The following is a 24656-nucleotide window of genomic DNA, read 5'->3' on the forward strand; positions in this document are numbered from 1 at the left end:
AGGCAGAGGCAGGAGGAGCTCTGTGAGTTTGAGGCCAGCCTGGTCTACAGAGCGAGATCCAGGACAGGCACCAAAACTACACAGAGAAACCCTGTCTCAAAACAAAACAGAGAGAGAGAGAGAGAGAGAGAGAGAGAGAGAGAGAGAGAGAGAGAGAGAGAGAGAGAAAGGGAAAGGCAGGCAGGCAGTGAGTGGTGAGTGAGTCCAGGAGGCCGGGCTCCGTGGTTTATGAGGAGAATGGGCTATAGGTTTGTCCATACTGTACTAACTGAGGAAGAGAAGGGGTGGTGGTGGTTGTTGGGAGCACTGTCCTGTTCTTGGCTTCATCAGTGTGGTCACATAGTCAGCCAGCTCACTCAAGAATGTACCTGCCTAGTCTCTATCAGAGGAGGCAGAGGAAATTGGTTTGTAGCATTGGGTAAAGAAAATTAACAGGCACATGAATGTGAGGAGTTTGCAGGATACAAGCAGAACTTAAAGTGAGAGCTTCTTGCTTTCACTTTGAATCAAATTAACTTCCTGAGCAGGGTGCCAAGAAATTGCTCTGAAATGTAGGAGTTGCTGAGGAGCCTTGGGCAGAACATCAGGAACAGGACTGGGCCAGGTGACAGTGATGTTTGTATAATGGTGGTGATTTAAATAAGGCACGACAGGGTGTGAACTGTATTAATTCTCACTTCCTCTGGTATTTGGTGCTGAGCTGCCAACACCGTGGGGGCGCATGCATTTCTTTTAGTGAAGGAAAGTGCTAGAGTTCTTGAGGATTGACTCTGCTTAGCAGTTTTTAACATTTGTGGAATGATGGATATTTATTTAACAAACACTTATTTGTAACTCAGTATAAAAAGTAAGCCCGCCGCTGCCCTCAGGCAGCTCCTAGCTGTAAGGAAGGGAGAAGACCCGCCAGCCTAGGAGTGAGTGACTTCAGGGACGAGTAAGGAGCGCTGCTTGTGTGACGTGGGTGGGCAGCAGACGTCCATTGCTCGCTCTGCAGTGTCTGCCTGCGGACTGTTGAGAGACTTGGTGGACTCCTGGCTCCGCCAGAACAGCCCTTCTTATCCCACAGATGTGCTTCATCTTCAGAACACATTGTACATGAGCTAGAGTTTGTAGTATTGGCTACTGTTTATTGAGTGCCTGTTATACACTAAGTGGTAGGTCAGGTTTCTAGTTTACATATTTCTTAATGCTTTTAACCACCTCAAAGTTAGCTAATTGATTAGTCCATTACAATTTTAGATAATGGAACTGGGCATTTAACTCAGTTGGTGGATTGCTTGTCTAACATGCATGAAGCCCCAGTCTCAGCACAGCATAAACTAAGTGTAGTGGGCAAACTTGTAATCTTAGCACTCAGGATGTGAACTGAACCCAGGGTCGTGGGCGAGCTGGGCAGACTCTGTGGTGGAATCACATTCTCAGTTGTCTGTCTGTCTATGTCTCTCTGTCTCTCTCTGTCTCTCTCTCTCTCTGTTTGCTTTGGGAGGTATGTCTCATGTATCCCAGGCTGGCTTCAAGCACACTATCTAGCTGAAGATGAACTTGTGATCTCAGCACTCAATGTGTAGCCCAGACTAGTCCTGAACTTGTGACAATCCCCTTGCCTTAGCCTCCTAAGTACTGGAATTATAGCTGAATGCTGCCATACCCTGCTGGGACAAGATTTTTTAAATATAACAAGTTCAGCACCATAGAATGAGACTCTGCCTCAAAAATATTTTTAAATAAAATACTGTTCTGTCTGGGATTTACCTATTGTAACTCCATGGTTACAGTATGGCTCTGTGGATTTCCTGTAAAATCATTATTGGATCCAAAGACTCGACTGACCCAGTGGGGATGTTTGGTGGAGGGGTACCCACACCACTTTCCTAGGTGTAAGGAGGACACCCCACAGGCAGAGCTTGAGCACTGTCAGCGCTGCACAGCTTTCCCCACGACCCGACCGACTGACCGACACCTCTCTTTAGTGTCAGGTCTTTCCTTTTGGTTTTCTTCCCACCCCACCCCACTGCCCCCTAGGCAGTGTCCTGTAGCCCTTACTGACCTCAGACTGACTATATAGCTGAGGCAGACCTTGAACTCTGATTCTCCTGCCTCAGTTAAAATAATCAGGATTATCCTGCACAGGCATGCTCAAGGCCCATCCATCTCCAGGGTGTTAAAATGACAATGCTAACTGTGCCCATGGCCATGGTATAATACAATATAATGCTTGGTTTCAAGCACCTTTACTCACTGAGCTACCCTGCTGACCCATCAACACTTTTTTTTAAGTCCATAATCTTTAACTATGAGCTCCTATAGAATCAAAGAAGCTACTTACTTCAACTTTCAAGGGCCTATGAGCTTAAATGAACGTGGGTCTTCACAAGATGGGCCTCCAAGGGGTAAGATGTTCCCTCAGGATCCCTTTCCTGTTGTGCAAGTACAGATAGGATATCTCTGCAATGGTGCTGATTTCTTTAACAATCACAGCTGCTTTCTCAGCACTGGCCTGAATGCTGTCTTGTTTTGAAATGGCCTATGCCAAACAAATTAGTCCATTAGCTTTCAACTTTTCTCAGGTTCTCAGGACATAAGCAGAATGAAAGCACATTCTTGGCTAAAACAGTACATTAATGGCCTCTAGCCCAGTTCCTGATAGAGTCCTTACTCCCCTCTGAAACCTCATGAGTGGGCCCCCACTGTCCAAGTTTCCTTGGTATTCTTGCCTTCCAAGTTCCCACGAGAATGGCCTGTTAAGCTCTGCTTCCAGCTTTTTAAATACACTGTTCCAAACTCTTCTATATTCTAGCCACAAAACAGGTTCAGTGGCTTAAAGACCATATAACCAGGTTTATATCAGCAATGACCCCACTCCTGGTACCAATTTCTACCTTAGTTTCTTCTCTTACTATAGTAAAATATTCCAAAGCAATCTAAGGGAAGCCAGAGATAGGATTTAGTGGTTAAAAGCACTTACTGCTTTAGCAGAGAACCTGGGTTACAGCTCCAGCATCCACATGGCAGTTAACAACTGTCTCTAGGGGCTGGAGAGTTGGCTCAGAGGTTGAGAGCACTGATTGATCTTCCAGAGGTCCTGAGTTCAATTCCCAGCACCCACATGGTGGCTCACAACCATCTGTAATGAGATCTGGTGCCCTCTTCTGGCCTGCAGTCATATATGCTGTATACATAATAAATAAATAAATCTTTAAAAAAAAAACAACTGTCTCTAATTCCAGCTCCCTCTTCTGACTTCCTCTGGCCAGGCATGCATGTAGTGCACTTACATGTAGGCAGAACACTCATACACATAAAATAAAAATGAATACATCTTTTAAAAAAGAGCATACTGCTCTTGCAGAGAATCACACTTAGTTCCCAACACTCATATTAGGTGTCTCACAACTGCCTGTGTGGAACTCCAGCTCAGGGACATCCAGTACCCTTTTATGGGTTCCATGGGTGTGTGTACACTTGTGGTGCATATAAACTCAGGCAGGCACACGCGTACATGTACATAATAAATAAAAGTGAGTTCTAGGCAACCAGGGCTATATAGTGAGACTCTGTCTAAAAAAAAAAATTAAAACTACAATAAAAATAATATAAAAAGCAACTTAAAAGAAGTTTGTTTTTCTTTGAAAGATAAATTTATTCTTATGATATGTGTCTTAGTTAGGCACCATGACCGTGGCAACTCTTATAAGGAAAACATTTAATTGGCTAGCTTACAGTTCAGAGATTTCATCCATTATCATCATGGTGTTGTTGCTGGATCCTAACGGCTCCCTCGGGAGGGGGTGAGAAGGTGCAGTGTCAGTGACACAGACACCACCAAACTCATTATTCAGTAACGGGGGAGGCCTTACATACCCTCCTCCCAGCACCCAAGCTGTGTCCTAATCTGGTGGCATTGTGTGGTCATCCCTCATTGGCTGGGCACGATCAATAACTGACAGTGCCTGTTGCGAGGCCCTCAGGTAGACTCGGTATGATTTGAGCCAATTTCCTCCACCCTACGGGCCTGTCCTGCTACATGGTGGGACGTGGCATTGTGCAGGCAAACACGGCGCTGGAGAGGTAGCTGAGAGTCCTTTATCTTTGGCAGGCAACAGGAAGTGATCTCAGACACTGGGCAGTATCTTGAGCATATATGAGACCTCAAAGCCCATCCATCCCCACAGTGACACTTCCTCCAATAAGGCCACACCTACTCCAACAAGCCACACCTGATGTGCCAGTCCCTGAGCTTTTGGGGGCCAGTTATATTCAAACTACCACAGGGAGCAAAGAGTTTATTTGACTTACCTATCCTGAGTCACAGTCCATTGAGGAAAACCAAGGCAGGAACTCAAACCAGGTGGGAACCTGGAGGCAGGAGCCAATGCAGAGGCCATGGGAGAGTGCTGCTTACTGGCTTGCTCCTTCTCATGGCTTGCTTAGCTTGTTTTCTTATAGAACCCAGGACCACCAGCCCAAGGGTGACACCACTCACAATGTGCCCCCCCCCCATTAGTCACTAATTGAGAAAATGCCCAATAGCCAAAGTAGTTTGCCTATACAGCCCAATCTTATGGAGGCCTTTTCTCAGTTGAGATTCTCTTCTCTGATATTACTCTAACTAGGGTTAAATGGACAGAAAACTAGCCAACACAATGTGTATGGGTGTTTTGCCTGCACGTATGTCTGTGTACCACATGTATGCCTGGTATTTAAGGATGCCAGAAGAAGATATCAGATCCCCTGAGTCTAGAGTTAGAGAAGGTTGTGAGCTGCCATGTGGGTGCTGAGAATCGAATCTGTGGAAGAGCAGCCAGTACTCGTAACTGCTGAGCCATCTCTCAAAAGAGAAAGGGTTTATTTTAGCTCACAGTTGAGTCCGGTAATATAGTCCATCATGATGGGAAAGTCAGGGTAGCAGAGGCTTGAAGCAGCTGGTTGCGTTTTCTCTGTAGCCAGGAATAGAGCAATAAACTCATGCTGCTACTCAGTTCCCTTTCTGTATTTACAGACTGTAACAAGATGACCCTCCCCAGGCATGGTCAGAGGTCCGTTTCCTAGGGGACTAGATAGACCGAGTGACGATTAACACTGACAACAGCTGTACACTCAGGGCTTTGGCTTATTCATTTTTAAACGTCATTCATTCATTTTGGGGTGTTGGGCATCAAACTAAGGCCTTGCTCATGCTAAGCAGGTGCTCTACCACTGTGCTATACTGAGAACCCCCACTTGGTTCATTTTTCAACTGGATATATATTCTTGTTATTATTGAGTTTTAAGAGTTCTTTACATAGTATTTTTTTCTTTTTTTCCCTTTTTCTTTTTTGGTTTTCAAGACAGGGTTTCTCTGTGTAACAGTCCTTGCTGCTCTGGAATTCGCTTTGTAGCCCAGGCTGGCCTCGAACTCACAGAGATCCGCCTGCCTCTGCCTCCTGAGTGCTGGGATTAAAGGTGTGCGCCACCACCGCCCAGCTCTTTATCCATTCTCTGTATGAATCTCTTCCCATGTCTGCAGCTACAGTCTCTCATTCTGTGTTGTCTCTTTGAGTTCTTGTTTGTTTTTTTAATTTGGGGCAGGGTCTCTCTATGTAGGTCATGCTGGCCTTGGCCTTGAACTCAGAGACCAGTCTGCTCTATTTCCTGAGTGGGTGCATCGCCATGCCAGGACCACAGCTGTGATTTTTTCCTTTCTTGATGCTCGCCTTTGAAAGGCAGTTTCATATGACACATTCCTCTGCTGACCTTGTATTGCCTCACTCACTGTGAAGTCATAAAAGCAGTGGGACCAGGCAGGTGGGAACTGGAGCTTCCAAAACCAGAAGCCAAAGAAATCTTTCCTCTTCTAAATTTTGACTTTTTGTGTTACTGATCTCCCATTTATCTCCCCTCCCTCCCTCCTTCCCTCTCTCCCTCTCTGTCTCCCTCCTTCCCTTTCTCCTTGCCTGCTTGCTTCCCTGTACTTGAGAGGTAGATGTAGAAGGAGCCCAGCCTGGACTATATGAGCCCTCACCTCAGCAAAACAGAACAGAACAGAAACCCAAAAAAAGGGGCTGGAGTGATGGCTGGGCAGTTAAGAGTGTTGGCTGTTTTTAAAGGACCAGGGCTTCTCTTCCCAGTGCCTTACAAATGCCCGTAACTGCAGCTCCAGCTCCAGGGGCTCTGACACCTACATCTGGCCTCCTAGGAGTGGGGGCCATAGAGACACACAACACACACTAAAAAATAAAATTTAGCCAGGCGGTGGTGGCGCATGCCTTTAATCCCAGCACTCAGGAGGCAGAGCCAGGCGGATCTCTGAGTTCGAGGCCAGCCTGGTTTACAGAGCAAGATCCAGGACAGGCTCCAAAGCTACACAGAGAAACCCTGTCTTGAAAATTAATTAATTAATTAAAATTAAAATAAATTAGAAAAATAAAATTTAAATTTAAAAAAAGCCAGCCACCTGGATGGGGGAGGAAGACTAAAGACCTTCAGAATAGGAGCCTTGGTCTGTCAGGGTGAGGTGTCTAGCAGAGGTTGGTCATGCATAAATCAGCACTGGCTGTCTGAGATACCCTTTCCCAGAGGGCAGGTGCTCAGAGAAGCCACCTATGAACATTTCTCCCAAGGTTCCGTTTGCTGTGGCAGAGCCACACCATGATCTTTTCTTTAGGTGGAGCAGGTGCTGAAGACAGGCTGCCTTTAGTATTTTCTAACCAATTGTGTCTGCAATATTTCATTTTTTTTTTAAGATTTTTTTTTTTTAATGTTTGAGTGCTCTATCTGCATGTACACCTTTATGCCAAAAGAGGGCATCAGATCCCACTGTAGATAGTTATGAGCTACCATGTGATTACTGGGAATTGAACCCAGGTCCTCTGGAAGAGCAGCCAGTGCTCTTAACCACTGAGCCATCTCTCCAGTCCTGTCTGCTGTATTTCTTTGAATAGGACTGTGGCTAAGAAAAGAATTCCTAGCTGGGTGTGGTGGCATATGCTTTTAATCCCAGCACTCTGGGATACAGAGTGGATTTCTGAGTTTGAGTCCAGCCTGGTCTACAGAGCGAGTTCCAGGACAGCCAGGGCTGCACAGAGAAACCCTGTCTTGAATAACCAGAAAACAGCATTCCTTCAGTAACTTTTCAGTCTTGTTTTCAGTTTGTTTCTCTTCCTCTCCATAGTCCCTTCATTTACAGAAACAGGACATTGTTCTTTCATCTGAACGTGTTTCAGTGTCCTGCCCTTCCTTCTTGGTGGGTCCTGTGGCATTGACTGTGGGAGTTGGGCGTCCCTAGCACAGAGCTTGCTGATCCATGTGGGGTGTCTGCTGTGGGGCCTGGCAGGCTCTTGAACTCAGCTTGCTCAAGCTGCTGTAGTTCTCTCAGAAATATCCTCATCTTTGTCCCTGTAACCCAGCCTCGTGCTTCAGGGATGGGAAGGGAAGCAGTGAGGGGAGGAAGGTGCCGAGCTGCCTGGCCTGGAAAGACGGTGCAGGAGTGGTGCCTTTGACCCCAGCCCCACCCTCTACCTGCCCTCCTTTCTGCGTCCAGTTGGGGTCTTGGGGGCCTTTCAGAGCCTAAATGCTCCACACCAACGCTGCTACAGAGAGGGCTGATAGTGAGGCTTTCTGTCCCCAGCCAGCTCCCAAGAGTGACACAGGGACTTAGGAAGTCTGAAAGCTCGGGCTTAGCTTAGCTTCTCCCACTAGCCTTATAGCTTAACCCACATTTTGACATCTACAGTCTACCACGTGGCTTTTACTTCTATCCCATTCTGTATGTCTAACTCTTTCCCAATCTCCATGGCCTCTCTGCCTCTCTTCTTCCCAGAGTTCTCTCTGCCTGGAAGTCCCACGTAGACCTCCTGCCTAGCTACTGGCCATTTAGCTCTTTATTAAACCAATCCAGAAGGCATCTTGACAAAGACACATTTTCACTATGTACAAAAAGATTATTCTGCAACAAGGACTAAACTTCACCGCACATCCTTTGTGATAATAAAGGCTATTCAAGCCATGGTACCTCTGAACGTCCTGAGCCCTGGTGTTCAGGATACTGCTAGATCATGCTGAAGAACCATCTCCCATTCCCAATAGCTCCGGAGACTTGGGTTCTTGTCCTTTCCTGAGAACCTCAGGCCTGTGCATGGCCCCTTGGCCCCAAGGAGTCTTTAGCTTGGCCTTGTTTTTTGGGCTGTTCTCCACAATTAGGAGTGATTCTGGAAGCCAAGTGTGGTGGCTCACACCTATGGTCCCAATACTCAGGAGGCTGAGGCAGGAGGATTGCTCTAGGTTGAGGCTAGCCTGTCTATATAGTGAGTATCAATTTAGCCTGTGCTATGGAGTAAGACCCTGTCTGGGAAAAAAAACAAACCAAAACAAATGTCGCTGGGGAGGTTCGCAGAGGACACTAAATCCCCTTGAGTAGACTATGGTAGTAGTACTTCACAGACGCTGTTCACAGCCCTTTAGGAGGGGCTTCTGCACAGCCTATATACATGAACTTTAAAACAGCCCCACGACAGCCCCGCATTTCTCTTCCTCTGGGAGCTGTAGTTAGCTGTGTTATTATCCTCTCTGAGGATTTTCCTTTGTTTTCATTCTTGAAGGACTGCCACCAACACCAGTACAGCTGCTCTACCCAGTGTCCAGATTCAGCAATGTCAAGTCCCTCCAGCATCTTTGCAGATTCCGGATCCGGCAGCTTGTCCGAATAGATCACATCCCAGATCTCCCACTGCCTAAGTACAATGGGGTCATCAGGGTTAGGGCAGGGTGGTGGGTTAGAAATGCCTTTGAAGCTTGCAAGTTGCTCCCAGAGGCCCAGCCCAGCATAAAAATATTTGTAGGCATGTTCTTTCATTTGTGTTTTAGCACTTAACTCTAGAGCTGTATCATTGCAGCAGAAAGGAAGGAAGATATGTATGTTGGCCTCACTCTGCAGGCCTTGGGCAGAGTGCAGTGCAGTAGGGTAAGGGAGACAAGTGTGTGAGGAGTGAGGTGAGAATTTGGTCAGGTTGGCAAAGGCTGTTCAGTAGTTGTAGCCGTATAAATGAATGGAGAAGGGAGGGTTCAGCAAGAGAGGTTTCTTAAAAGAAACAACCGTCAATTTCCTGAGAAGTGACCCCTATAAACAGTACACTCTGTGTCTCCTTGCTTTTCACAGACCTCTGATCTCTTACATTCGAAAGTTCTACTACTATGATCCTCAGGAAGAGGTGTACCTGTCTCTAAAGGAAGCGCAGCTCATTTCCAAACAGAAGCAAGAGGTGGAACCCTCCACGTAGCAGCGAGGGTCTCTGCTGTTCAACATAAAGGTAGGAACCCCTGCCTTGTACTTCCTGAGTATATTTCTGACCTACACTTCTGACCCATGCATTTGTCTGATAATTGGTTCCCTAATCGGTACATACTTCATTTGAAGAAAAACACAACAGGCATGAAGGCTTAAAGCAGTGGTTCTTAACCTTAATGCTTCGACCCTTTAATATAATTCCTCATGTTGTAGGGATCTCCAACCATACAATTATTTTCATTGTTACTTCACAACTGTAATTGTGTTACTGTTATGAATCATAATGTAAATATTCTCGGAGATGGAGGCTCAACAGTTAAAGCCACATACTGCTTTGCATAGGACCTGAGTTCAATTTCCAACACCCATGTCCAGCAGCTTACAACCTGCTATAATTCCACCTCCAGGGGCTTCAACACTCTTTTCTGGTGTCTGAAGGCACTGTACTCATGCACAAGCCCACACAGACACACACATATATACACACACACATAATAAAAAAGGAAAAGAATAAGTGAGGAAATGGTTGAAGTCGGGGGCCAATTTCCCACTGCCCGCTGAGGTCTGCTCTCTTTCTTTGTGAGTTGTTTCGAATACTGGTTCGTGTTGGACATTCCTGTCTTTACTGGTAGCAGCAGTTGTAGTGTGTGCATGTGGAGGTCAAGGAGTTCTCTCCTTCCACCTTGACATGGTAAATTAAGCTTAAGTCACCAGGCTTTCCAGGCAAGTGCCTTAAACCACTGAGCCATCTTGCCAACCTTGTTTATTTCTAGACAGTCTCCTGTAGCTCTGGCTAACCTTGAATTCCTGGTTGTTCTGCCTGCATCTCCTCAAGTCCTGGGATTATAGGCCTACATCACCATACCTCTGTGCCAGTGGGGTCTAGTTAGTTAGTTAGTTAGTTAGTTAGTTAGTTAGTTAAAGATTTTATTTTTATTTTAGTCATGTGTGGGGAGAGGTGGTGCACATATGAGCACAGGTGCACATATAGTCCAGAAGAGTCAGATCCCCTAGAACCATATTCATGCCCCATGCAAGACCTAAACTAATCTCTATAGTTTTCCTCTAACTAGGTTGGTTTTTTGTTTTTTTATTTATTTGTGTTTATTGCTAGGGTCTTACTATGTCACTATATACTACTATGTGTGGTCTAATTAGTTTTTTTTGTTTTTTGTTTTTTTGAGATGGGATCTCAGTATATAGCCTTGGCTGGTCTGGAATTCAAGTTGACTTCAAACTCACAGAGATTTGCCTACCTCTGCCGCCTGAGTTCTGGGATTAATGTCTGGGATGAAAAAGCTCTACCAACTTGGCTTATTTAATACTAAAGTGAACATTGGAAGGTTGGCCTGAGTAGGAAGTAGAATTTATGGGAACTGTTGCTTTTGGCCATGCTGGCTACTGTACATACTCACCTTCCATCCAAGTGTCATCAGCCAGTTTGGTGTTAACCTGGAAGTTGTTTCTAAGCACTGACTACCTGTCCTTCTCATGTATTCCTCAGTCTTATCCCCTACTCAGAGTTCCAAGAGCAGCAGCCTTAAAGTGGGAGTTCTAGTTTCCTGGCCTCTCTGTGCTTTTCCAGAGGAGTATGACACCTCGAGTTACTGTCCCGTGTTTTCTTCCTTGAATTTTTAAAATTTATGCATATGGCTGTTTTGCCTGTATATATATATCTATGCACCACATTCATGCCTAGTGGCCAGGGAGGCCAGAAGAAGGCATCAGATCCCCTAGAACTGGAGTTACAAATAGTTGTGAACTGCCATGTGGGTGCTCTGAGGAGTAGCCAGTGTTCTTAAAGGCCAAGCCAGTTCTTTAGCCCCACTATTGTGTTTTCTGCCGAGATAAATTTAGTGTGTGTCTCCTGGGCTCTGGAAGTCCTAGATCTGTGTTGTTATGGGAAAGCAGGAGAGCCATGCTAATGAGTATTATCAGGGGCAGAGGGAAAGACAGACAGACCAAGAGATGGTTGCTTCAGAATGCTGTGGAGCTCTGACTTAAAGGCTCTGGTCTGGATGTAAAACTGCTCAGATCTTTAGTTACATGCAGGTTGTGTGCATTGGAAGTGATTCCTAGCATATCCAAGTGCTTAAACATATACGAAGAGTTCTCTGTGTGGTGGCCTTAGGAGCTGGGTATGGTGACATGTCTGTATCCCAGCACATGGAAGATAAAAGCAGTAGAATCTGTTTCCTTTTTTTTTTTTTTTAAGGTTTTGTTTAATTATGTTACTGTGTAGGAGTGTGTAGACATGAATGCAAGTACTTTGAAAGGCCAGAAGAGGGTGTCAGATTCCCTGGCTCTGGAGTTACAGGTACTTGTTAAACACCCCCCCCCCCCACACACACACACACACATCATGGATACTGAGAACTGAACTTGGATCTTGGAAGAGCAGCAAGTGCTTTTATCCACAGAGCCTTCTCTCCAGCCAGGACCTCCATTTCCATGAGACCACCCTGGGCTTTATAGCAGGTGACTATCTGCAGAGCCATCTCACCAGCCCAAAAGACTTCTTTGGAGATGAGGGCAGGCCTAGAACTCAAAGACCTGTCTACCTCCCTTTTGAGTGCCACCATGCCCAGCCACCATGCTGTTTGTATCATGATCCTATCTCAAAAATAAAAAATCAGAATGGAAAGGTTATAGGGAACTAGAAGCATCTACTGGACTCTGCTCCTCTTTTAAAGTATTTGTGTGTGTGTGTATGTGTGTATGTGTGTATGTGTGCACCCTTTAGATTTAATGTACACCTATGCATATAGAAGCCTGTAGAGGCCAGAAGGTGGCTTTAGGCCCTCTGGAACCAGAGTTAATAAAGGTTTATAAGCCACCATGTGGGTGCTGGGAACCGAGCTCAGGTCCTCTGCAAAAGTAGTGCGCACTGTTAACCTCTGAGCCATCTCTCCAGCTCCCTATTGAAAAATAATAGGCTCTTCGGTTAGAACACGGTTTCTGTGGGTGCTGTGCCCTGCAAGAAACCCACAATTAATAGGAGCACATCCAGAAGGCCTCGGGTGTTGGGGATTCCAGACATCGTCACATGGGAGGACAAAATAAGACTGAAAGTTAACCCAGAGAAGAGTGTTGGGGTGGGCAGCTGAAAGAAATCCTGGGGGAAAGTTAACCCAGAGAAGAGTGTTGGGGTGGGCAGCTGAAAGAAATCCTGGGGGAAAGTTAACCCAGAGAAGAGTGTTAGGGGACAGCTGAAACTGGGCGGGAGGGGGCGGGGGGGGGGGGGGGGGCTCCCAGAGAAGAGTGTTGGGGTGGGCAGCTGAAAGAAATCCTTGGGGGGAGGGGGGGGGGCGGTTCCCAGGGAAGAGTGTTCATGTCCTTTGTGGCTTTGTGAGACAGAACAAGACCAAAAAGAACAGAGGCAGTTGGCACATCTGCTGTCACAGTGTTCGTGGAAGCATCTGGTTGTCCGGCTGCCATGCTGCTTTGAGGCTGCTCTTCTCCCGCCGACAGTGGCCGCTCTGTTCTCCTCTCCCTCCCTTTGGTTCTGCTACTGTGTTTGAACTGTGGTTTTGTTGTGTTTTGTTTCCCTTTTTACCTAGGCATATTGGTTGCCAAGCTCCAGTCTGAAGAACCAAATGAACCTACCACAAAAGAAGAACTTGGCAGAAAGAGAGAAGAGAGAGGGTTGTGATTCCTGGCACAGACTTTGGTTCCCCTGCAGCTCTGGGGCTTGGAAGAAGCACACAACCATCCTCCAAGTGGGGCTCCCTGTTCTACCCAACCCTGTGCACCCCAGAGATGAGCTCCTTGGAAAACTGGAAGAAGTCTTAACACTGTTTCTTTTCAGAAGTTATGTTTTGCTATTTACATTTCTCAATGTAGGAAACTCAGTTGAAGGCAGCCGGGGTTTATACAAACCATTGAGTAGAAAGTGGTGTTGGGATGAGCAGGTCAGGGGAAGGGGAGGGGAGGCTGGCCGTTCAGCTGGCGCCAAAGGCAGCCTTGACGTCTTCTCTGTGAACCTGGAGGAGGGCCCAGGAGCCAGAGAAGCAGAGAAGAATGAGATTGATAGCGTCAGAAGATTCTCGTCTCCAGCTTCAGGAGGAGAGGAGAGAAGGGGTGGTGGGTGAAAGGGAAACTGGCTGTCCTGTTGGCTGGTGGAGTGGTGACCCCCCACTCCTTTCCTTTGAAGGTTTACAAACCTGATTTCAGAATCGCCTCTCGTGGAATCGGTGTTCATTTTGTTGTGCTAAATTCCTTAAGCTCAGAGACCTGAGGCAAACCCCCTCCATCCTCACCCCTTCCCCTCAGTAACTGCATTTCACTTTGGTTATAACAACACTCCTGTTGCTTCCGCCAGCTGTCAAGGCAGTGGTGGTTCTTGTCACCTGGGCCGTTCAGAGCTCCAGTCCTAGGCTGCTGAGGTCAGTGGAGCATGCTTCCAGGTTCTTCATGGCCAAGCATGCCTGCAGCTGAGGAGCCGGTGTCATCCCACCTGTCAGCTAGCGAGAGGAAATGTGGAGGAAGTGAGAAACAGCTGTTGTGTCTCTAAAGGAGCCTTCATGTCTCAGCCTTAATGGAGAGAGAGCATCGAGTCTCACAATCATAGATTTATCACCATCGACCCACCTCTGGGATGGGAGGTGGCAAGGGCTTCCTCATTTTCCCACGTTCATTCTTGCAACACGGCCATTTCCTGACCCCATTGCCCTTCCTTTACTGGGAAGTCTGTCAGATGCTAGTTTGAAAGTTGCCTGTTTTCCAGAGGGCTGTGAAGGAGGAAAGAACTTCAGTGCTTGAGCTGTCTCTGTGTCTGAAGCTGGCCATGGCCAGTCATAGGCTACATAAATTTGCTCTCCTAAAGAGTTCCTCTGGGAGAAGTAACTGTCAAGGTGGATGGTGGAGCTGTTGGGTCTTCCTTACTCTCCTGTAGTGTCCATATGACAGCCTTTGGAGTTCTCTCTGCTTGTATCTGCCTTATATAACAAACTAAACATCAGCTTTGGAGTTATGGATGGTTTAGGGTGAAGCCCTGTGGGCTCCCTCTGCATGGAGTCAGTCACCTTCTTCCTCCTTTAGCTAACCAGAAAGGAAATGTGCTTCCTTAGAAGACTGTAAAGAAATGAAGTGTGTACGTGTTTTCTAGCCCACTTGTGACAGGTCTCCTGGTACTTTTTTCCTCCTTGACGTCATATTACCAACAGCATGAGGTCATGAGTCAGAGACTGGCACACCTGTAAGTTCTGCCTCTGGAGGGTTAGGTCACGCACCATCATACGGACAGAAAGGGCCACTCTGCAATGGAGCCCCACATCTAGAATCCACAGAGATCTTCAAGTGGTTAATACGTAGTTTGGAGGGATTCTGTCTCCAATTTCAGCCACTCATACTTTAAAAAGAAGTTTTCATGCTGTGTTTGCATGGCTCTGAGCTAGGTAGTGTGGAAGGACATATGAGGTAGAAGACAAGACCCCTTCCCTGAGGGAACCGCAAAGTGACTGTCGCACAGGAAGGGATTGGAGAGCCACTCATGGCAGCAGAAGGCCAAGGACCATCTTGAAAGACAGAGTGGGCGTCATCAGGGCAGACCAACTGCTCTGGGAAGGCTCTGGTGATGGGGCTTTGGATTGTAGGCGAGGGCAGTGTAACAGAGCACTCAAACCAACATACAGAAGGAGAAGTCTGTGTGTGGCAAGTACTTGACTGCAAAGGTCTAGACTGAAACCTCCCAGTAGTTCATCAGGTCTGAAGGCTAAGGAGGTGTGAGGGGGTGGTGGAGGGCAAAACCAGAAGTCGGCAGACACCTTTGTGGTACCAGTGGAGAATTTATACTCAGGTGCAAACCAGACCTGCTGCGGAGCCTGGGCAGCCTCACCCTTGTCCTGGGGAAGCATGTTGCACGGTAGACATGATCTGCATGTATCTCAGACACAGCCCAACTGGTCTGACCCTTCCTTGGCAGAGCGGGCTGCAAAACAGAGCACTGTGGGAGACAGCTCAGTGAGGCAGGCCTTGGCACCCGGGAGACCTTGTGTAGAAGGGAATGTTCGGGGAGAGCAGTTGAGGCAGTGGCCTGGACTGCAGGCTGGCTGGAGAAGGGGCCAGGAGCAAGGCCAGAAGTCCGCATTGGCCTTCGCCTTTGCCCATGCTGGACAGTGCTAGTGGAAATGCAGTCCACGGAAGGGACTCACTTGTCTTTGGTCACAAACCAGGAAAGGCCATCATTTCTAGAGACCTGCTGTGAATTTCTGAGTTGTGGTTGGGAGAGTCACTGTTCCTTCCCAGCCCCGGCCTATGTAACCTTCCCTTGTTTATAACTGATCTATTGTAACCTTCCTCAAGACGGGTATGTGCCAGTGTAAGCTAGTGACGACTACTGCTGCAACCTAGATTTACTTGAAATGCATGTCTGTGTGGGAGCATAGGCATGGGGAGGGGGGGAGAGCAGGGGCTTGGCTCGGGGGCCAGCTGTCCTGATTTGACGTTTAGGCTGATGCCAGGGTGAAGTAAATGTAGATGGCAGTGCCAGCCTCTGGAAAAAGCTTGGAAGTGACCGCTAGTTCCTGTTTCTCTTTTCCCACTGTCACTTAGGCTAAGCTGTTGTTTGAGGCCAAGCAGGGAGTAGTGATGCGCATCCCATAAGGACTGGGGAATGGTTGTCTAGCTCCAGGAAGGACCCCAGGGAGCCACCACCCTTTCAGCCTTTCCCCGTGCTCCTAGAAGGGCATGGCCTGCTGGAAGTCCCTACTCCAGTGAGAAGTAGGGACAGGAGAAACTTCCCTAGGTAAGAGATTTTCCTTCCCATTGCCTCTCCTGACCTTTGAGCCCAGGAGTCAGAGGTGAAGTCTAGGAGCTGCAGCAAGGTCTCGAGATCTGCATGTGGTCCTCATTTGTACAAGTCTTGTCTGCAGTTGGGGTGTTGGGAACGTCTCTGCTAGCGGGGACTAGGACTTGTTTTCCACTTTCAGAGTATGGCATGCCCCTGTGTGGAGGGGAAGAGCTTTGAGTTAGACATTTTCCCTATGGGAATCCTCTTGGTTTGGTTTGTGGGAAGAGGGAGTGGATAAGTGGTTTTTATTTCTAGTCATCAACACAGCTGTCCTCACACTAAATTTGTGCTATTGCATACATGTAGCCATCTTTCTTTTCACTGCAGCAGTGTTTATCAGTAGTTCAAATGATTTATTTGCTCCTGGGGAGTAAAACCTTTTTTATTAAAAAGAAAAAAAAATTAAAAAAAAGAAAGAAAGAAAGGTGTGCCCCATTTTGATAGCTGTAGAATTACTGGGCCACAAGAATCAAGTGTGCAAGTCCCCGTGGTACATCCTGTTTTGGCATTGGAGTCTTTGTGCTCAGTACAGAGTGCCAGGAGGCCTTCCTTGAAGCAGTGGAGAACAGCGTTTGGGGAGGGAGATGGGATCGAATCAGCGAGAGCTCTGGGACTCGGACAGCAGTTGAAAATAGAGTGCTGGTTCTGTAATCTGCCAGAGAAGGGGCCTTTCTTCACATGCAGATTCCATGTGTCCTTGACCTTTCATTGCTTCCCTGTCCTCTTGTCTTTCCTGTCCTTTGTCCTGTCCCTTCCCACTTCATCTACCTCCCGGAAAGCCAATCCTGCATGCCGAGTTTGTGACATGCCTCCACTCCCATTTCATCTTCAGAGGGTTCAGAGGGTCCCTGGAGCTGCTCCGGGCCCCCTGGGCCCCCTGAGCCTCCTCAGTGCCGAGAGGCAGGCGTCAAGAAGTCAAGGAAAGCAGCCAGCTGTGGCGGGCGGACAGCAACATTGGATCGCAGCTGGACTGCGATGGCAGCTGCTTCTAGAGACAGATAGGGAAACCGAGACATTCTTCCTCAGCCCACAGGGGACCCCTGCTGTGCACACTGCTCAGTGGACAGTGGGCTGCCCTGACCACTCCATCCCTGGTGCTCCCGAGAGGGACAGGCAAGACCCAGGCGCCACTCTGGGCAGGCCAGACGTCGAGATGCCCACACTGGTGCTGCATGGCACAGGCACTGTGCATTCTGGTAGTTTTTCAGAGACTGCGTGCTGAGGGGTGTCACTGGACTCAGTGGTTAGGGGGTTCTTCACCAGAGGGGAGCCATACCCCTGCAACCACTCCGTCCTGCTTAGCCACCCCTGCCCTCCGAGCCAAAGCGTGGCCTGGTGTTTGTCTTCCCATTTAGTTTTCCTCCTTTATTCTCCCTTTTTGTGCTTAATTTATTAAAATAGTTGCTGTATAATTTATTTTCATAAAGTATAAAAAATAACTAAATGGTTAAAATAGACTTGCAGGCCAATCTTAAATGGGTGGGGGGTCTGGGGTGGGATGGGGAGAGGGAAAGATGTTTTGATATAAACAAAACAAATGCACTTTGGGTGTGTTTTGGTATTTTTCTGGGCATAGAGGGGTGGGTGTTGGGATGTCCCTGTAGATTAGTTCCAGAATGGGGTGTCTGTAAATACTGTATTAATAGGCATGTTTGACTCTTGTAAAGGGACATTAGTAGCTGCTGCAGGTCCTGTTTGGAAACCCTGTGTATAATTCCCAGTTTTTTGTAAGTGTCAGTGCGGGAGACATTTGACTCTTGTGTTTGTATCTCCTTTTTATGATTGCTGTACCGACCCATGTCTTTTGGGGAGGGATGAAAAGAGATTTGAAATAAAAATGTTTAGAAATGATCTGTTACTGGAATTTGTGTTTTTCAGTCTCTCTCCTGACTCTTCATCTACTCTCGGGCATGGCAACCATGCAGAACACACCCAGTGCCATCTTTTGAGTTGTTGGAAAATTCCTGAGGCTCATGGCCACTGCCCAGATCTGCCTTAGAAAGTGCAGGAGCATTCCAGAGAGCCTTGGGGAGAGAGGGCAGGTGTCTGAGCCTTCCTGTCTGGGTGTGGAGTGGCACTTTTATGTGGCAGTAGCCATCCTGGTGAGGCTAGCCAAAGGCTTCCTGGCAGCTTTTCCAGTCGTCCCCCCCCCGCCCCCAGGTTTGGGGCAAGGCTGTCACTTTCCTGATTGATGCAGGTGTGTACTGGGAACCACTGACCCCACCTACCCTTTCCCTCAGCCTTTTGCTTCCTGCTGAATTCTCTGGGCCAATGTGCTGTAGGTTTCCTGCTGAATTCTCTGGGAAGCCTCATCACTGGGCTAGGCAGAGGCGGGCCTCTAGGAGTCTCGGCTGGCCCCAGTTCTGGGGATGCCGCCCTTGTGATGAAACTGGTCCTCGGTCCTGATAGTCTGACCGTGACAGGAATGCCTGAGTAAAATGTCCTTTGTTCTTGAAAGAAGAGGTAGCTACAACAATAAATCAACATACTACAGGGAGGCTTCACTAGCCATTTGGGAGCCCATCACAAGAGATCTTGGCCAGAAGCACCTGAGCTTGGCAGGCCTCTTCTAGAGTGTTAAAGTGTGTTATCAAAGTTTACTTTCCAAATGTAGCACTAATTTTCATTGTTCTAATTCCAGATCACTCAACCTGGTGAGGCCTGTTGGATTCTAAGCTTAGGAAAGCTAGATTTGGGTCCCCTCTGACTTGGGCCATAAAACCCTTGGAAGATGAGCATCCCTTTGTAAACTTGGGCACAAAATGTTTTTTACAACTTGAAACCACCTCTTAACCTCCTGTGATCTTGTCCACTGTGGCTACTACCTTTTGTCCCAAAGGCTGTCCTGTCTTCTACCATGGCAGAGCTCATCATGCACATGCTTGACTTACAAGTCCTTGGCGAGGAACGGTGTAGAAGATCTCCTGCTGTTCTGTCCCATGTTCCTCAGCGGCCGGCAGGAACCTAAGGAAAGTGTTTTTCCATCTTTCCTCCTCCCACATCTCAGTATGAGCATCTTACACCTAATGACTCTTCTTTTACATATTTGTGCCAACTGCACTCTGAGCACCCATAATTTTTCTCTGTTCAGCCAAAAGCTCAAAGAGTTCGTTCAAGCTCACAAGTGAGTTGTCATGTCATTGGGATTCCTTCCCAAAGGATTCAGAAGGGTTTTTTTTTTGTTTGTTTGTTTGTTTGTTTTTCGAGTTAGGGTTTCTCTGTGTAGCTTTGCGCCTTTCCTGGAACTCACTTGGTAGCCCAGGCTGGCCTCGAACTCACAGAGATCCACCTGCCTCTGCCTTCCGAGTGCTGGGATTAAAGGCGTGCGCCACCACCGCCTGGCTCAGGGTTTTGTTTTTCTTTTTCTACACTGTTAACCTATACTCAAGGGCTCCATAGAAGCTGGGACTGTTGAGGGGAAAAAAAAAAAAAAAACTTGCCATATGTGAAATTCTTTTTATCCAAACAATTTCAGCAATTTCCCAAGTGGTCTTGCCTCCTGTTTTCTTGCTATCCTTTCAAAAAAATCTTTTAGGGGCTGAAGAGATACCTCACTGGCTAACAGTACTTCTTGCAGAGGACCCAGGTTTGGGTTCTCAGCACCCACATGGTGGCTCACAACCATCTATAACTCCAGTTCCTGGGGTCTGATGCCCTCTTCTGGCCTCCACAAGCACCAGACACACCTGGTACAGATACATAGATGCAAACAAAACATTGATACACAAATCTTTTTTAATTTTTTAAATTACACTCATGATATTCATTAATTACACTCATGATATTAATCACATTTGTGGTATTCATAGATTACACAGTATTCATTCAATTATATATATATATTATATTTATATATATTTTTTAATGCCAAATGTCATTTATTGAAGGAGGGAGGAGGTCTTAAATACAGACTTACAGCACAATGGGAGAACCCCAGAGGGCAGAAGTTTGCTACTGATGTTTTACAATTTTGCATCTAAGCTGTTAACACCCATTATTCAGGATACACAGACAAGGAACTTCCCTTAAGCATTCAGGAGGGTGGAACTTGGCAGGGAATTAGCATAGGGAGAATATCAAGGTCAAGGTCTGCAAGCAAGGCAACAGTTACCCAAAACGGGGACCAGGGCTCTACAGGTCCCCCTTTTATTAAGAAATGAGCTTCTGACTTAGGTTTTGTGCGACATCAGTAGGTCACCTTACCTGTCATGGAGACGCCTGCCCAGGCCACACAGGTGCTCTGTCTTAGGTTGGTGAGTGCCCTTCAGGTATTACCCGTCTCTGAATACTCATTATCATACAGGCTCAATCGTGTGTGAGCTGCAGAGTTAACTGCTGCCAAAGATCTCAAAGTGGCACTGGGCTTGCAATCTGTGTGTTTGACACAGAAAAGACCCAACAGAGGTCCTATCTCACTCATAGCCAGTAGGCTAAAGGCAACTGAGCCATTCCCTTCCTTAATGAGCCATACTGTACACTGGAGTCCTTGTAAGATAGTATCCCAAAAGCAACTGGAACTTGAGTTTATAAAGTTATAATTTTCAAAGCCAATCGAGATGTATATAACTACTGAATTAAATTTATCATGCCCAATAGAATGGAAGATTAACTAACTATGGTAGCTACTTTTGTTGCAAGGGTCTCCACTGTGCTAGCTGTAGTAAGCAATTATGAAATGGTAATCCCAGAAACAGCAGTGGTGACTGCCATTGCTATAACAGCAACAGCGGCAGCAGCAATGTCAAATTCTCTTCTGGAGTGTGTGGACATCCACTGGCATGGATACAACTCCAGGGACACGAACCGCCAAGGCCCAGTTTTCGTGATCCCAGGATGACTTTAGCTGGCAGCTTTTCTGGAGAATCCAATCTCATGGCTACAGTTCCTAGGCTTACATTAATGCTTGCCAAAGCTGGCCATATTGGGCTCTCAATCTCCATTGGCATCAGAAGGGTAGATTTTTTCATGAAGACCCATTAGGTCTCTGTCATGGGCTTCAGCAGCAGTCACAGGGTGCGTTCAGTGCTCAGGAATCCAAAGAAGAACCTCATTGTCCTGAGGAAAGACATAAACAGAACCCCGTGGCCACACCAACACTAGATCGGGTCTCCTCCACGTGCTAGTAGAAAGATCCTTCCATCACTCCAGAGGGTGATTTGCAACAGGAGCCCTCCAGTGCTTATCTGCTTCGGATACTCCAGCAGAATCCACCAATAAGCTCCAGCAGAATCCACCAATAAAAAATTTAAAATATAGGGGCTGGAGAGATGGCTCAGAGGTTAAGAGCATTGCTTGCTCTTCCAAAGGTCCTGAGTTCAATTCCCAGCAACCACATGGTGGCTCACAACCATCTCTAATGAGATCTGGTGCCCTCTTCTGGCCTGCAGGGATACATGCAGACAGAACACTGTATACATAATAAATAAATAAATAAATAAATAAATAAATAAATAAATAAATAAATCTTAAAAAAAAGAAGAAAGGAAAAAATTTAAAATATATAAAACAAGGGAAAAAATAGAATGTGGAGAGGAATGATGAGTCCCTAGTTCTCCCTTTTTTTTACTTTAGTAAAATGTTTGTTTACTACTTCAAATTTTTCTTTTATTTTTCTTTATTTTTTATTGTTTAAAATTAATTTATTTTTCTATTATCAGCTTGATACAGTATGTATTCTTATCTTAATAGTGAGATGTTTCATTGAGACTTACTCAGTAGTTGAGTAAAACCGAAATTTATTATAAGCCACAGTCCATACACAGATCTTTAAGAAAATAATTCCTTCTAGCCAGGCATGGTGGCATATACCTTTAATCCCAGCACTAGGTAATCAAAGGCAGGCAGATCTCTGTGAGTTTGAGGCCAGCCTGGTCTACATAGTTCCAGAACAGCCAGAGCTACATAGTGAGACCCTGTCAGTTGTGGAGTATTTAACTATGTAAAGATGTGTTACATTTGTTTCTGCTGCCTTTGTTAACAATGTAAAGATGGGTTACATTTGTTTATGCTGCATTTATTTAATTATGTAAAGATGTGTTGCTGTTTCACTTTGCCTGCCTAAGGCACCTGATGGGTCTAATAAAGAGCTGAACGGCCAATAGCTAGGCAGACAAAGGATAGGTGGGACTAGCCAGCATAAAAAAAACAAGTAGGAGGAGAAATCTAGGCTCAAGAGAAGGGGTGGGGGTGGGGGCTGGAGAGATGGCTCAGAGGTTAAGAGCACTGGCTGCTTTTCCAGAGGTCCTGATTTCAATTCCCAGTCAATCACAGGGTGGCTCACAACCATCTACAATGAGATCTGGTGCCCTTTTCTAGCATGCAAGCAGAACACTGAATACATAATAAATCTTAAAATGTAGATTAAACAGATTGAAACAAGAGCTAAGATAAAGCGGAGCATTCATAATATCTTCATGTCATGATTTGGGAGCTGGTTGGTGGCTCAAAAAGAAAAAGCCTGTTACACTTGTGCTGTGGGATGTTCTGTATGGCAAATGTGTTGCTCTGATTGGTTAGTAAATAATGGCCCGTGGCTATAGGCAGGAAGTATAGGCGGGACTAACAGAGAAGAGAAAAGAAAGAACAGGAAGGCAGAAGGAGTCACTGCCAGCCGCCACCAGTACAAGCAGCATGTGAAGACACCGGTAAGCCACGAGCCACGTGGCAAGGTATAGATTTATGGAAATGGATTAATTTAAGCTATAAGAACAGTTAGCAAGAAGCCTGCCATGGCCATACAGTTTGTAAGCAATATAAGTCTCTGTGTTTACTTGGTTGGGTCTGAGCAGCTGTGGGACTGGCGGGTGACAAAGATTTCTCCAGACTGTGGGCAAGCCAGAAAAACTCTAGCTACACACTTGTCTAAAAAAATAAAAAATAAAAAATTCCTTTTAGGTCGGGCAGTGGCACACACCTTTAATCCTAGCACTTGGGAGGCAGAGGCAGGTGGATCTCTGTGAGTTCAAAGCCAACCTGGGCTACAGAGTGAGTTCCAGGAAAGGCGCAAAGCTACACAGAGAAACCCTGTCTCAAACAAAACAAAAAAAATCCTTCTAAAACCACATGTAGGGCTGGAGAGATAGCTCAGAGGTTAAGAGCACTGGCTGTTCTTCCAGAGGTTCTGAGTTCAATTCCCAGCAACCACATGGTGGCTCACAACCATCTATAATGAGATCTGGTGCCCTCTTCTGGCCACGTAGACACAGCACTGTATACATAGTAAATAAAAAAAAAAAATCTTAAAAAAAACAAAAACAAAAACACATCTAAGAGCCTGTGAGAAGGCGTAGCAGGTAAAGATGCCAAGGCTGACTACCTGAGTTCAATCCTTGGAATATATATATATATATATACATGATGAAAAGGAGAAAACTGACTTCTGAAAATTACCCTCTGACCTACACACAGAGGGTACAAGGTTAGACTGAGGGGGGATAGCATCACGGACAGATCCTCCTGGCTGAAATCACCTCTGGGCTTTGAATAGGGGGCTGGGATGGAAACCAGACTGGACTGGAAGCAAGCACCTTTGGATGAGTTTTGAGCCGCGATGGTCAGGGGAGAACCCAGCATGTGTGGGGAGGCTAGAAGAGCATCTGAGTGTGGTGAGCTGGGACTCAGGCTTGGCGGGAGCTCTGGGCTGTAATCACACTGCCAACCCCTGAATGCCTGGCACCAGGTTGGATCTGCCCCAAGTGGTTGATGTTGCTAGAGTTTTCCGCCTTGCCCACAGTCAGGACAAATCTTTGTCACCCGCCAGTCCCACAGCCGCTCAGACCCAACCAAGTAAACACAGATACTTATATTGCTTACAAACTGTATGGCCGTGGCAGGCTTCTTGCTAACTGTTCCTATAGCTTAAATTAATCCATTTCCATAAATCTATACCTTGCCACGTGGCTGGTGGCCCACCGGCATCTTCACATGCTGCTGGTCATGGCGGCATCTGGCAGTCAGTCCTTCTGCCTTCCTGTCCTTTTATTTCTCCTGTTAGTCCCGCCTATCCTTCCTGCCTAGCCACAGCCGATCAGGTTTTATTTATTGATCAATCAGAACAACTTGACATACAGACCATCCCCCAGCACAGCCAAGTGCAGACCATCTCAGACACCTGCACTCAGGCCCATGGTCCTAATCATCCTCTATGCGGACCTGCTGGGTAACGCCACAAAGAACCCAAGAAGGGCTCCCACAGGACATAAAGAACATCCCACAGCAGGTTGAAGAGAAGCCTGATCAGGACAGGGCACGCCCCTTTCTGATGCACTTTGTGGGTGCCAACGCCTACCTGTAACACTCAGGACTAGGGTTGGCCAGGCTGAACTGAGCAGGGAACCTTCAACCTGGAAGGGAATTCCAAGGCAGCTGCTGAACGCAGGACAGGAACTTAGTGTCACCTGGTTCTGGGGACTCTGGGGCGGAGGGTGGGAGTGGACGAAGCCAGGTGAGCCTTCAAAGCTTCTCCTGCCACCTAGTGGCTGCTCTAAGCCAGGCCACCCAGCTGCACTCTCAGGCTGGTAGTGGGTGAGGCTGGGATAAATATTCACAAACAGCGTCTCCAACCCTCCTCTTCTGCGGCCAGATTTCACCTTGGCCAGATTGGCT

General features: G+C 46.8%; 1 protein-coding gene across 3 annotated transcripts in view; it reads left to right on the forward strand.

Moving 5' to 3' along the window:
• The window catches only part of Socs7 (suppressor of cytokine signaling 7), a 36684-nt gene extending 18781 nt beyond the window's left edge, over positions 1 to 17903 (forward strand). For all 3 annotated transcript variants that reach the window (XM_076543262.1, XM_006971869.4, XM_076543261.1), the window contains 3 exons: positions 8577 to 8712; positions 9134 to 9284; positions 12823 to 17903. In XM_076543262.1, the coding sequence (XP_076399377.1) occupies positions 8577 to 8712; positions 9134 to 9254 (257 nt within the window). In that variant the 3' untranslated portion in view covers positions 9255 to 9284; positions 12823 to 17903. The remainder of the gene's footprint in view (positions 1 to 8576; positions 8713 to 9133; positions 9285 to 12822) is intronic.
• The last annotated feature ends 6753 nt before the right edge of the window (positions 17904 to 24656 follow it).

This window comes from Peromyscus maniculatus, chromosome 8 (genome assembly GCF_049852395.1).
Source record: "Peromyscus maniculatus bairdii isolate BWxNUB_F1_BW_parent chromosome 8, HU_Pman_BW_mat_3.1, whole genome shotgun sequence".
Taxonomy (NCBI): domain Eukaryota; kingdom Metazoa; phylum Chordata; class Mammalia; order Rodentia; family Cricetidae; genus Peromyscus; species Peromyscus maniculatus.